At 40.4% G+C, this 13,845-nt stretch overlaps 1 protein-coding gene and 1 long non-coding RNA gene across 5 annotated transcripts; both read left to right on the top strand.

The window, feature by feature from the left end:
* The first annotated feature begins 2,208 nt into the window (after positions 1 to 2,208).
* On the top strand, positions 2,209 to 3,527 carry LOC117636346. Its single transcript, XR_004587056.1, has 3 exons — positions 2,209 to 2,497; positions 2,629 to 3,150; positions 3,254 to 3,527. It is a non-coding gene; the product is annotated as an uncharacterized LOC117636346 (long non-coding RNA).
* Positions 3,528 to 8,969: 5,442 nt separating this feature from the next.
* On the top strand, positions 8,970 to 13,757 carry LOC117636332 (disease resistance protein RPM1-like). Of its 4 annotated transcripts, none has more exons than XM_034370795.1 (3): positions 8,970 to 9,248; positions 10,879 to 13,128; positions 13,231 to 13,757. In XM_034370795.1, the coding sequence occupies exons 2-3, from the start codon at positions 10,890 to 10,892 to the stop codon at positions 13,689 to 13,691; spliced, it is 2,700 nt and encodes an 899-aa protein (XP_034226686.1). In that variant the 5' UTR covers positions 8,970 to 9,248; positions 10,879 to 10,889; the 3' UTR covers positions 13,692 to 13,757. The 4 variants fall into 4 exon arrangements, with proteins under 4 accessions (XP_034226686.1, XP_034226685.1, XP_034226684.1 ...); XM_034370794.1 differs by adding an exon at positions 9,599 to 9,750 and having other exon boundaries at positions 10,879 to 13,757; XM_034370793.1 differs by adding an exon at positions 9,595 to 9,750 and having other exon boundaries at positions 10,879 to 13,757.
* Positions 13,758 to 13,845: the final 88 nt, after the last annotated feature.

Raw genomic sequence — 13,845 nt, 5'->3', positions numbered from 1 at the left:
GTGGCTGTTGTGCTGATGGTATCGGCAGAATTTACCGGTCTCCCGGTTGTCTTGCCGATTGGGTCTTCGAATATTCGGCTTGGGTATTACCTCCTGTTCGTTCATCAGAACGGCTTCATAAGTGGTGTTCAGTAGGGTAAAGACCTCGCTGCCGTGGTCACGATTGGGTAGGGGTCCTCGGTTGTCGTTGCGACCATACCGCCCTTTTCCCTTCTTCGGCTGATCTCTTTGATCGGCACGGTTGTTTTTCCGCTTATGGTCCGCCGAATATGAGTCGACCCTCTCGTAGGACTGCGTCTTAGCCGGATAAGCGTTTGGCTCTATATCTTCTCGGCGTGCCGAAACACTGGGTTTCGAGTTGAAGTACTCGGCTTTGGCGTGTACCGCGGCCTGCTTCATCAGTTCATCATACGTGCGCCAGTTGCTGCTGTGTACCAGGTATCCGAAATGCGAGGACCGAAGGCCACTCTTGAAGGCGCCGTAGGCTGCCCTATCGTCTGTTTCCGGACACCTCGAGTATTCGTGGCTGAAGCGCGCCGCATACTCTCTCAACGGCTCGTCCTCTCTCTGTCGAATCGTGTACAGATCATCGGCAGAGTAAAGACGGTCTGTCTGGATCATGAAGTGATTGAGGAAAATTTGCTTCAGCTCGTCAAAAGAATCCACTGTTTCCGACTCCAACCGGTAGAACTAGTTCAGGGCTGCCTCGGTAAGGGAAGAAGGGAATAGCAGACACTGCCCCTCATCGCTCAGGCCCTTGCATCCAATGGCGGATTGAAATGAATGAAGGTGGGTTAAGGGATCTTCGGTGCCGGTGTAGAATGGTATGCGCAATGGCTGCACTTCCCGATCCTGCCGGGAGCGTCGGATGCGCCTTGTGAATGGTCAGGGCCGAAGTTTTCCCCATTCCGGTTCTTGGGAGCGAGCCTTGTCGTTTTCCATCTTCTGGACTTTCTGAAAAAGGAGTCGGACAACAGGGTCTCGGTTGGGGATTCCCTCGGCATCATAGTCTTCCGAGCGCCTTCGCGGGCTTACAGAGTTATCCCCCAAGTATTGAGTTGGTGCCGAACGGTAGGTGGAAGTTTGCGTATTGGAAGGGATGTATTCGGATGCCGACTCCGCGGAGTTTAACCCTTGGACCCTCCGAATAGGCGACTTGCTTCCTACGGCGTTCATCCGGGATTCCCTAAGCCGAGCGTTAACTCGGATCGGAGATCTCTGTCTCTCTGCTTCTCGATCATTAAGCCGGTGTCGGCAATCGTTGTAGACCTTCTTCGGTACGTGCGGTTGGTCCCATGGTGTCGGCACCACCAACTGCTTGGAAGGAGCGGTCGTTGCCCTCGCTGCCTTTCCGTACCTCCTCCTGTGAGGGGTTCCCAAACTCTAGGAAGAGTGAGTTGTTTGGAAGTTCTGTGTGCGCTGCTGGTGCAGCAGCTGCTGGGTTTCGTCCACTTTGGACGAAAGGTGGTGGTTGTGCTCCTGAAGCTTAGCCATGTCCTTCCTTAGGGACGCGATTTGGACTACCAGCTCGGCTTCAGCGATTGTCTGAGTTGAGGGGGCGTTTCCGAAGGGAGTGCATGGGGGTAGCGCTGGGCTAGCTCCAGCCTGCCTTCCGAACGGCACCCCTTCCTTCGATAGAAAAGTGGGTACTGAAGTGGTCCCCATGTGTCTAGGGGATAGTGGGTTAATGGTTTTTGTGACGAATTCCCACAGACGGCGCCAAACTGTTGATGCGAAAAAGTGGTTTGACACGTGGTTCGCCCAACTTAGTGATATTATGTCTTCGGAAGGGAGTTAGTCTTCGGAAGATCGAGTTCCTACAAAAAGGATACGTTCGGTAAGACCTTGGGGTGCCGGTGCGGTACCGGCCGAAGGCTCTCCAATGCTTAAGTAAGTACGGATTTAGTAAATATCAAATTACAGATCAAGCGATAGCGTACGGTTGATCGTTCTGTCCCCCTCTTTTGGGAATAGGGGTCTCCTTATATAGGCCTAGGGAGGCGTGCATTATGTTCATATTTCCGATGTGGGACTGTAGGAGCTGGTCGTGGGCATGACACGTGTCTTAGGGCAAAAGCATCAAGATGTATAGAGTTCGGTAGGGTACATGCCGAAGGGCCTGTAATGTCAAGTTGTCGATTCCGTCCACGTGTCAGGTGGTCATTGGTCGTTAATATACGGTATAAACAATATATAAACAGGAATAGCTTCTTCTCTTTAAAATCTCCAAAAACAAACAGCTGTCGTTACCACAACTGAAGAACTAGTTAAAGCTGTTCCTCACAGCTCCTCAGTTGGAAACTGATGAAACAAAACACAATGTTTGTTCAATCCCTAATCTTCAATCTTCATCTTCATAAAAAGACAAACATCTCTCCATCAAGCTTTCGAGTTAATTCAGCCATGGCTTCGCACTTTTCATGACAGTTCAACATTTCCAGCTCCCATCCCATACCCCATTTCCATTCTAGATGACACTTCTAAAACCATCAGAATGGTAAGCACCTCTCTCTCTCTCTCTCTCTCTCTATATATATATATATATTATGCTAAGAATGTTTTCTGATTATTGAGATATTCAGTTCTTTTGTTATTTTCATTGAAGCTTTAACATGTTCTGTTCTGCAGAAAATTCCAATGACGTTTGTGATGAAACATGGAGAGCATTTATCAACTCCAGTACATCTTAAGCTTCCAAGCGGTGTAGAATGGGAAATAGAATTCAGAAGATGCAATAATGATGGGGTTTGGTTTAAGACAAGGGTTCGACAGAGTTCTCCAAGTTTTGCACACTTGGCTAAGCTAATTGGCTAGTCTTTGGATATGAAGGGAACTCAAAATTCCATGTTTTTATATTTGATAGAAGCGCTACAGAGGTAGAATAACAAAGCCCGAGATAGAAGAAACTGATTATGAAGAAGAAGATGATGATAACTCTGTTAAAATCTTGGATGGTTTTCGACCCTGCCCAAGAAAAGCAAGGGAGAAATCTCCATTGCCATGTCCTCAGCCGCACAAGAAAATGAGAATATGTGTAAAGCAGAATATGCAACATCAACTTTAGACCAATAAGGACTCAAACTTCTGGAATGGTGTTTGAGAACTCACTGAGAAACCAGGCCTCCGATTGCTCCAAATCAGAAATTAAAAGTATGGAATATATGCATTTTTTTTCTTCTTTTGTTTCTTACCTTGTTGTGTTTTGTCTCATTATGTTCTAGTTTGCAATAATTCCTATTAAAATCTTGAACAGGGGAAGATGAATCAGATGATGATTGTGTTGAAACTTTGGCCAAGTTTCCCCCCCTGCCCAAAATCCGGGGACAAATCTCCATTAGCACCACCAGATGTCAAAGATGGTGTTGGGAGGATGCATGCATCAACTACACAAGTGGAAAAGCTATAGCTCTTTAAAGAGCTATTGCTTTTGAATCTGCAAGCCCTTCTTTCACTGTCGTAATGCATCCATCGTACCTCCAGAAAGGTCTTTTGGTAAGCTTTCTATAAAAATATTTCAACCATTTTGATATTCTAATTTAAGGCCGTAGCGTGAAAAGTATTAATATTTCAACCAGTCTGTTCTTATTGTCTTAATATCCTGCTTTCCTTTTTTTTATTTTTTGTGATAATCAAAAACAGAAAGTAGTGGGAAAAGTAGTGGGACACTATTTTGATATGATGATGTTCCTTCCTTGATTATGCAAATGAAGAGAAAAGGGTGGCTTTATATAATAGCCACTACCGACCTAACACATTAAATACACAACTAACACCAAACATAGTTAGTTCAACTAATTTCTACCACACCATTAATTTAACACACAACTACCAACAAACTGCCAACTATTTCAAAGTTACCAGCCGACTATTAATGAAGTCTAAATTACTTTAACATCCCCCCTTAAGCTAGACTTCATTTACGCCAATTAATTTTCTCATCTTGATGAGCAGCTCCTTCTTCAACGGTTTGGTGAACAAATCTGCCAGCTGATCTTGGGACTTGCAATACAGAACCTCAACTTCTTTATCTTTGATTAGCTCTCTGATGAAATGGAACTTGATCTTGATATGCTTACTCTTGCTGTGAAACATTGGATTTTTGGAAAGACAAATAGCTGATTTGTTGTCGCAGAACAGCTTTGTAGGTCCTTCTTGAACTTGACCCATCTCTTCTAAAATACTTTTCAGCCACCTAGCTTGACAACCTGCTGATGCAAGAGCAACATACTCAGATTCTGTAGTGGAAAGTGCCACTATAGATTGCTTTTTGGAGGACCAAGAAATCGCACTTGAGCCAATGCTAAAGACATAACCAGATGTGCTTTTGCAAGTATCAACATCTCCACCCAAGTCACTGTCACTATAGCCAGTCAAATTTAGATTCTGAACAGGATAATAATGCAAACCATAATTAATGGTTCCAACCACATATCTTAGGATTCTCTTTCCAAGCTCCCAATGAACATCTTTTGGTGACTCCATGAAACGGCTGAGGAAGCTTACTGCATATGTAAGATCTGGCCTTGTTGTAGTTAAATACAAGAGGCCACCCACTAGACTTCGAAACAAAGTTTGATTTACCATTGTGCTTCCATCATTCTTACCTATCTTAACACCAACCTCCATTGGAGTAGCAATTGACTTTGCATTTTCCAACCTGAACCTTTTCAACAATTCCTTTGCGTATTTCTTTTGAGAAATATAGATACCATTCTCATTTTGTTTGACTTCAATTCCAAGAAAGAAATGAAGCAAACCAAGGTCTGTCATTTCAAATCTTTGTGACATAATCATCTTGAAATTATCACACATTTGAGCATTACTTCCAGTAAATATTAAGTCATCCACATATAAGCAGACAATCAAAATCTCACCTTGAGAGTTTTTTTTGGTGTAAAGAGTATGCTCATATGGGCATTTGTGAAACCCATACTCTTGGAAGAATGCATCAATCCGACTGTACCAAGCTCTTGGAGCTTGTTTCAAACCATATAAAGCCTTCTTCAATCTACACACTTTTGTTTCTTCATTTCCCTGCACATAACCTGGAGGTTGAACAACATACACTTCTTCTTCCAAAAAACCTTGCAAGAACGCTGATTTAACGTCCATTTGAAAGACTTTCCAACAATTTTGGGCAGCAAGAGCTAACACCATTCGGATGGTGTCAAAGCGTGCAACTGGAGCAAAAACTTCATTGTAGTCAATTCCATAATTTTGCTTGTAGCCTTTAGCTACCAAGCGAGCTTTGTATTTCTCAACTTCTCCTTGAGCATTCAGCTTGGTCTTATACACCCATTTTACTCCTATAGGCTTCTTTCCTTGAGGAAGATCAACCAACTCCCATGTGTCATTTTTCTTAATGGAATCAATTTCTTGATCCATAGCCTTCACCCATTTTTCATCCTTTGAAGCCTCTTCAAACATAATTGGGTCTGCATCTACAAATAGAGCAAAATTTGTGCCACCATTAGTGATCAAAACATAATCACTAGATGGATACCTTGTGGATGGTTGATGAGCTCTTGTTGATCTCCTTTGTCCTCTGCTAATTTCTTCTTCCTCACTGCTATCACTAGAAGAAGTTGATGATAACCCTTGTGATGAAGATTCCTGTGATGATGAAGTTGTTGGTGGAGTTAAATCTGGATTTTCAAGGCCAATGTCCAACAGTATTGGACTTTGATTTTCAGCTTCACTCCAATTCCATGCTTCTTCTTCATTGAACTTGACATCACGACTAACAATAATCTTGTTAGTCAATGGATTAAACAACTTATATGCCTTGGCCTTTTCACTATACCCAACAAGAATGCACTTTTCTGATTTGTCATCCAATTTTCTCCTTGTTTCATCAGGAATATGAGAATAAGCAATGCTGCCAAATATCCTTAAGTGACTAATACATGGCTTGAGGCCACTCCAAGCTTCTTGAGGGGTCTTGCCTTCCACACTATTGGACGATGCACGGTTCAAGAGATATACAGCACATGCCACTGCTTCTGCCCAAAAACGATTAGGCATTGCTTTTGCCTTCAACATGCTTCTTGCCAATTCCATAATGGTCCTATTTTTTCTCTCGGCCACACCATTTTGCTGTGGGGTGTACCGAGCTGTGAACTGATGCTTAATCCCATTTTCTTTTAGAAAATTTTCGAACACATTGGATGAGAATTCTCCACCTTGATCAGACCGCAAGGTTTTCAATGCAAATCCACTTTGCTTCTCAGCCAAAGCTTTGAAAACTTTAAAGTAATCAAACACCTCTGATTTATATTTGAGAAAATAGACCCATGTCTTTCTGCTATAATCATCAATGAATGTAAGAAAGTAGCGGTTACCTCCTGTTGATGTTGTGTTCATGGGCCCGCATACATCTGAGTGCACCAGCTCAAGAGGATGGGATGCTCTCCAAGAATATCCTGTAAGAAACGAATTTCTCTGATGTTTTCCCAGCACACATGCTTCACAAACTTGTGTTTGATGCTGTATCGTTGGTAGGCCTCGTACCATATGTTGTTTCCCCATCAATGATAGTGTATTGAAACTCAAATGCCCATAGCGTAGATGCCACAACCATGAGGAATCCTTGATAAGTGCACTTAAGCAAGCAAAAGATTCATACTTTATGTTCAGAGAAAACATATTGTCTCCTGACATCTGCACCTTTGTAATTAGAGAGTTGTACTTGTCTCTAATTACACACTGGTCTTCCCTGAACTGAATATTATGGCCTTTACGAAGAAGTTGCCCCACACTAAGGAGATTGTAATTTAAATCTGGAACATATAACACATCAGAGATTCTTTTTTGTTCTCCAGACTTGGACAGAAAAAGAATATCTCCACATCCTTTGGCCACTAGCTTTCCACCATCACCAATCCTTACTTCTGAGTTGTTGGTATGCTTGAAATTGACAAAGGCACTTTTGTTGCCTGTCATGTGATTACTACATCCGCTATCAAGATACCATTTTTCTGCACACACGTTTCCTTCCCTGGCAGCTGCATATGCAAGTAGAACCACATTATCATTTTCCCTTTCAGAAGCTTTTTCATGCACAAAGCTTGATTCGGCTCCTCCATTTGTTTTGTTTTTGCATGTTGACTTGATGTGCCCATATTGCTTGCAATTGTAGCACTGAATATTAGAAAGAGAGGAACCTTGTTCTCTTCCTCTTCCTCTTGAATAACCACCATAATCTCCTCTTCCTCTTGGAAAACCATAATCTCCTCTTCCTCTTTGATAACCATAATCCCGTCTTCCTCTTGGATAACCATAATCTCGTGCAGAGCCTTCATCATTAGTTTCTTTCTGGTCATTTGCATAGCCACGTCCTTGATTATTTCTTCCTCGTCCACGAGTAAAGCCGCCTCCTCCTCTTCTAGAACTTCCTCTGAATGAGACTTGAGATTGAAAAGCTTGCTCAACAGGGCCAGAGTCAAACTGCTTCAGTCGTAACTCATGGGATTGAAGAGAACCCATTAAACTGTCAAGAGACAAAGTAGACAGATCTTTGGATTCTTCAATTGCCACCACAATATATTCAAACTTTCGGGACATACTTCGAAGAATTTTTTTTCAGCAACTCTCTGATCTTCAATTTTTTCTCCATTAATTCTCAGTTGGTTGACTAGAGAAATGACACGATTGAAATAGTCTTCAACAGATTCTGACTCCTTCATACGTAACATATCAAACTCACCTCTTAGAGTTTGCAGTCTTGCCATCTTCACTTTTTCTTCTCCTTTATATGATGCAAAGAGAGTGTCCCACGCCTGTTTTGATGTAGTGCATGATGAGATTCTTTCAAAGATAGCTTCATCCACTGCTTGAAAGATAAAGAATAAAGCCTTTTTGTCCTTCTTACGTGTCTCCTTCAGCTCTGTGAGTTGTTGTTGAGTGAGGACTGCTTGATCATTTGGCTCCACAAAGCCATTTTCAACCACCTCCCACAAATCTTGAGCAGCATACAACACCTTCATTTGGATGCTCCATTGACTATAATTCTTCCCTGTAAACTTTGGAAGCTGGGGCTGTAACAAGTTGTTGTTTGAAGCCATATGATTCTGAGTTTCCAGCTCTGATACCACTTTGATGGACTAAAAGAATGATATTATTGGTGGTGGGTACGGTTATGTGGAGGTAAGAATGGGTAAGAGAAGAAACTTGTTCTCTTGTGATAATCAAAAACAGAAAGTAGTGGGAAAAGTAGTGGGACACTATTTTGATATGATGATGTTCCTTCCTTGATTATGCAAATGAAGAGAAAAGGGTGGCTTTATATAATAGCCACTACCGACCTAACACATTAAATACACAACTAACACCAAACATAGTTAATTCAACTAATTTCTACCACACCATTAATTTAACACACAACTACCAACAAACTGCCAACTATTTCAAAGTTACCAGCCGACTATTAATGAAGTCTAAATTACTTTAACATTGTTGGTGTAAAGTTGATGTTGCATTCTGCTTTACCACATGGTCTCATTTTCTTGTGCGGCTGAGGACATGGCATTGGAGATTTCTCCCTTGCTTTTCTCGGGCAGGGTCGAAAACCATCCAAGATTTCACTAGATTATCATCATCTTCTTCTTCATAATCAATTTCTTCAATCTCGGGCTTTGTTATGGGATATTCTACCTCTGTACGTAGCACTTCTATCAAATAGAAACACATGGAATTTTTAGTTCCTTTCATATCCAAATACTAGCCAATTAGCCAAGTCAAGAGAGCAAAACTTGGAGAACTCTGGCCAACCCTTGTCTTAAACCAATTGCACCTTCTGAATTTTATTTTCCATTCTCACCACTTGGAAGCTTAAGATGTATTGGACTACTGGCTCAAAAGAAGAAGAGAACAAGTTCAAGTCCTAAAGCCAGAATTCTAAAACGACTTCCCTTTTGAACAAGTCGACTCCTTTACTCGTTATAATAAATTTTTTTTAAAAAACAAACAATAAGAAAATCTGTTGTGATTAAGTTAGTCAACCTGATGGTAATAGTCAGAGTGATGAAGAGCACACCAGAGGAGAATGAAATTAAATATACACAACCCTTATCTCAGCACTCTTGTTCTAGAGGAAGTACACCTCCTCACCATCAATATATTTTCATCTTTCAAGCTTTTGACCTTCTCCTTTACAAATTCTCTGCTTTTCAAAATTGGTACCTCTGCTACTCTGCTTATCGTCTGCTCCCTTCTGCAACACAACAGGTCCTGCCTTCATCTCTCTTCTCGTAAGTCAAGTCTACTCTCTCTTTCAATCATGTTATTATTTCTTTGATTGCTTATTAGTGTTCTCAAACACCAGTTTTTTTTTTTTCAAATTTCTTTGGTGAATCAGAGTATTTCGTTTTTCTTGAAATTAGGCTTTAGCTCTAATTAAACTGCTATTGAAGACGGCTTTTTCTTTTTGGTCTGAAGGTAAGACTTGGGCCATAACTCATAACAGAAATAGTTATTGCCACTAACACCCCATGCTTTTTGGGTTTTGCACAAAATCTCTAAGGTTTTAGAAAATACACCAACACCTATGTGGTTATTGGGATATATATATATATATATATTTTTTTTGGTTACAAGGCAGGCCGAAGCCAGAAAAGAAAAAAACACTTAACAAGGCACAGCCCTACTTTGGGCTCTTCCTAGATCATCATCCAGCAGAAAGCTTGAGAGAGAGATAGGAGCAGATTCGTAGGTATGAAGCCCCAAGGGTAACTCATACCCCAAGTTAGCAAGGTGATCAGCTGCTCTGTTTTGCTCCCTGTAGATATGAGAGACATTGCATCTCCAATTACATTTAAGTAACTGGTTATTGGGATTTTTCCCAAAACCTCTAAGGTTTCGGAAATTGTACTAACATGCCCAAAAGTTTTAAAATGTTTTCACAAAATCCATTTTCATTGATTGTTGTTGATCATTCAAATTGATGATTTCATAAATAAATAAAGAAAAAAAAAAAACTCATGCAAATGACAAAATTAGCCTAAATAAATGTATGTGCAATATAATCTCAAAAGTTAAATTTGTCATTAGGAGAATTTTTATTATTATTATATAAAATCATTAATTTTTGGACAAAAAATAAACAAAAATGGGTTTTGTGAAAATAATTTAAAACCTCATGAGGTGTTTGTGTAATTTTTGAAATCTCGGGGAGTTTTGTGAAAACACCGAAAACCTTAAGGAGCTTTATGAAAACACTGAAAAGCTCAAGGGGTATTAATGTAAATAACTATGAGAGAAAATACAACAAATATATATGACAAAACACCAATTTTTGTCCCTGTAATTTCAATTTCGTCACTTTTGCCAATGTGGTTCTCAATTCCAATCAATTTGAGAACACTTTTCAATTTTTGTCAAATTCTTCCTCTTCTGTTAGGGCTTGAGGAGTATTACCGTCCAATCTTGCCATCTTAGATACAAGAGACGTTGGCCCTTATTTTTTATTCAAATTAGGCGACTAGAAACCCTCTATCAATTGAACAAATTACAATGAGGAAATTAAAAAATTTCTCGAATCCTAAATCCCAATTTGGTTTGCAGTCGCCTAATTTGAATAAAGAAGAAGAGGCATCGTCTCTTGTACCTAAAATGGCAAGATTTTATAGTAATACCCTCAAGCCGTAATGAAAGTAGGAAGACTGTTACGGAAATTGAGAAGTGTCCTTAAATTGCTTGGAATTGAAAACCATAATTGCCAAAGTGACGAAAATAAACCATAGGGACTACAAGTGGCATTTTGCCAATATATATATAAATTTTCTTTGTATTAAACAAGATAAGATATCACTAAACTTAGAATTGGTTCAATCTTTCAATACATGTCGTACATAATTCTTTTGTCTTATTTTATATTGTTAGAGAGCTGAGCAATGGCCGAGACTGCAGTGATCATTGTCATTGACAAGTTGGTTTCATTGTTAACGGAAGAAGGGAATTTGCTGAGAGGTATTCATGACGAGGTTACAAGCATAAAAGATCTTCTAGAGAGCATGACGTCTTTCCTAAAGGATGCAGATGAAAAAGCAGAAAGGGCAAACAACAGTAGCGGCGTGAAAACTTGGGTGAAGCAAACAAGAGAGATGGCTAGTCATATAGAAGATGTCATTGATGAATACATGCATCACGTAGCACGCAACCGTGATAAACACGGATTGAATGGTTTTCTTCATAAAACAACTCACATTGTGGGAGGGCTATTTACACGCCATGAGATATCCTTGAAGATTCAACGTATCAAAAAACGCATTCGCGAAATTATGAAAACAAGTGTAGCATATGGCTTCAATTCAACACAAAGAATTCCATTTAGCTCTTCAAGAAGAGACAACATGTCATTTGACCAACGAATGACTTCCCTTTACATAGAGGAAGTTGAACTCGTTGGTATTCAAACTTTGAGAGATAAATTAATAGGTTGGTCGATTGGGGGAGAGGTAGCATCTAGACGCTCGGTCAGTTCAGTGGTTGGAATGGGCGGTCTGGGAAAAACCACTCTCGCCAAGAAAGTCTTCGACAACTCAAGGTTCACAGAATGGTTTGATTGGCGTGCTTGGATCACAGTGTCACAGTCATACAAGAACGAAGACATACTAAGAAACATGATCACAGAATTCCACAGGACAAGGAATGAGTCTGTTCCAGAGGGAATTGAAACAATGGATTTGAGATTGTTGATTCACACCCTACGAGGATATCTTAAGGAAAAGAGGTATGCAGTTGTCTTTGATGATGTTTGGAGTACAAACTTGTGGGAGTGTGTAAAGCTTGCATTACCCGATAACAACAATGGTAGCAGAATAATTATCACAACACGCAAGGGTGAGGTTGCTGCTTCTTGCAGAGAAGCTTTTTTTGATCAAGTGTACGACCTTGAGCCATTATCTCCAGATAAGGCATGGGAACTCTTCTGCAAGAAGACATTCCGAGATTCAAGTGGATATTGTCCACCAGAGTTGAAGAAATTTGCAACTACAATAGTGAGCAGATGTGGAGGATTGCCTCTTGCAATTGTGGCTATAAGTGGACTTTTATCTACCAGAGGTGGGGATGTGCCTCAATGGAGAAAATTACATGATAGTCTTGGCTCTGAGTTGGAGTCTAATCCTCATTTAACAAATGTCACAAAAATTCTTTCTTTTAGCTATCATGATTTACCTCATCGACTTAAAACTTGCTTCTTATACTTTGGGACATATCCAGAAAATTGCCCCATTAGATGTTCTACACTAATTCGGCAATGGATCGCTGAAGGGTTTATACAAGAGCAGATAGGCAAAACATTGGAAGAGGTTGCAGAAGAATACTTGGCTGAGCTTATTCAAAGAAGCCTAGTACAAGTGTCATATGTTGATGAAAGAGGGGTGCGTAGAGAATGTCAAGTCCATGATGTGATGCGTGAGGCCGTGATCCTTTTAAAGACTCGAGATATGAGCTTCTCACAATTTTTAGAAGAAGATTCAAGATTCAATGAAAATTCCAGGCACCTATCTGTTGATAGCAATGCATATAATATTTTTGGTAGCATTGGAAGCTCTCGTGCCCATTCCTTGTGTTTTTTCAATGGCATAGGTGGGCCACAAAATCCTTTGATGAGTTGTAGAAACTTGTACAAAAGATTCAAGTTGTTGAGAGTACTAGACTTTGAAGATAGTCTGCTTGACCATCTCCCTGAGGAAGTTGGATACATGTATCACTTGAAGTATTTGAGCTTGAGGAATACACGAGTGAAGATCCTTCCGAAATCCATTGGGAAGCTCGCGAACTTGGAGACTCTAGATTTGAAGCAATCCCTAGTGCATGAGATACCATATGCAATCAATAAGCTTCCAAAGCTTAGAAATCTTTTAGCATACAATCTGCACAACAACAAACAGCTGGGTCGGACTACAAAACGAGCCGTGGTGATTCATGAGGGAATCGAGCGTTGGAGAAACTTGCAAAAACTGTATACTGTGGAGGCAACAGATAGCCTAGTTAAAGAAATAGGGAATTTGAAGCAGTTAAGAAGGTTGGGCATTCAAAAACTGGCTAGAAAACAAGGGAAAGATCTATGCGCCTCCATTGGAAAGATGTCTCACTTGCAATCATTGGAAGTTGTAGCCATAAATGGTGATGAAATTATTAATTTACAGTCTATCTCACCTCCACCTCAACGTCTTCAAACTCTAATTTTGATAGGGCGTCTAAAAAAGCTGCCTGATTGGATTGCAGGATCTAGTTTTTTAACTCGATTAGATTTATCTTGGTCGAGACTAGCAGGGGATCCCAATACCTTAAAAGTCCTACAAGGTCTACCAAATTTAGTGCAACTTTTGATCTATGATGCGTTTAGTTGCGAGGAGTTGCATTTTGAAGAAGGATTTCCAAAATTGAAAGAGCTCAGTCTTATAAAGTTGAACAGTTTAAAGTTCATGAGAATTCACAATGGAGCATTGCCTCTTCTTGAAAGTTTGATAATTGGACCATGTCCGCAACTGCAACAAGTGCCCTCTGGCATCCGTAACCTCAAAAATCTAAAATATCTAGACTTTTTGGATATGCCTTCGCATTTCATAGACGGGATTCAAGTTCAAGAAACAGAGCACCATGTAGGTCCCAAAGTAATTGTTGTGAAGACGGAAGGTGAAAGAGTCATGACCACCAAAATAATAGATTCAGCAGTTTTCATGTAGCACTCATAAGTGGATATATGCTTTCCAGCAACAACATTTTCAAAGTACCTCCACTCATTTATTGTATGTTTGGTCGTCCTATGATGTTTGAGTTATTGCTGGTGTATCTCATTGGCTCATTGGCTCACCTTAGAATTTGCGAACATTTAAATGC

This window comes from Prunus dulcis, chromosome 8 (genome assembly GCF_902201215.1).
Source record: "Prunus dulcis chromosome 8, ALMONDv2, whole genome shotgun sequence".
NCBI classification, from domain to species: Eukaryota; Viridiplantae; Streptophyta; class Magnoliopsida; order Rosales; family Rosaceae; genus Prunus; species Prunus dulcis.
The sequence above is the reverse complement of the archived record's forward strand: the minus strand, read 5'-3'. Positions and strand labels throughout refer to the sequence as shown.

Bases quoted from the DNA above. Each gene is read 5' to 3' on its own strand.
- LOC117636332 (XM_034370791.1), top strand. From the start codon at position 10,890: ATGGCCGAGACTGCAGTGATCATTGTCATTGACAAGTTGGTTTCATTG.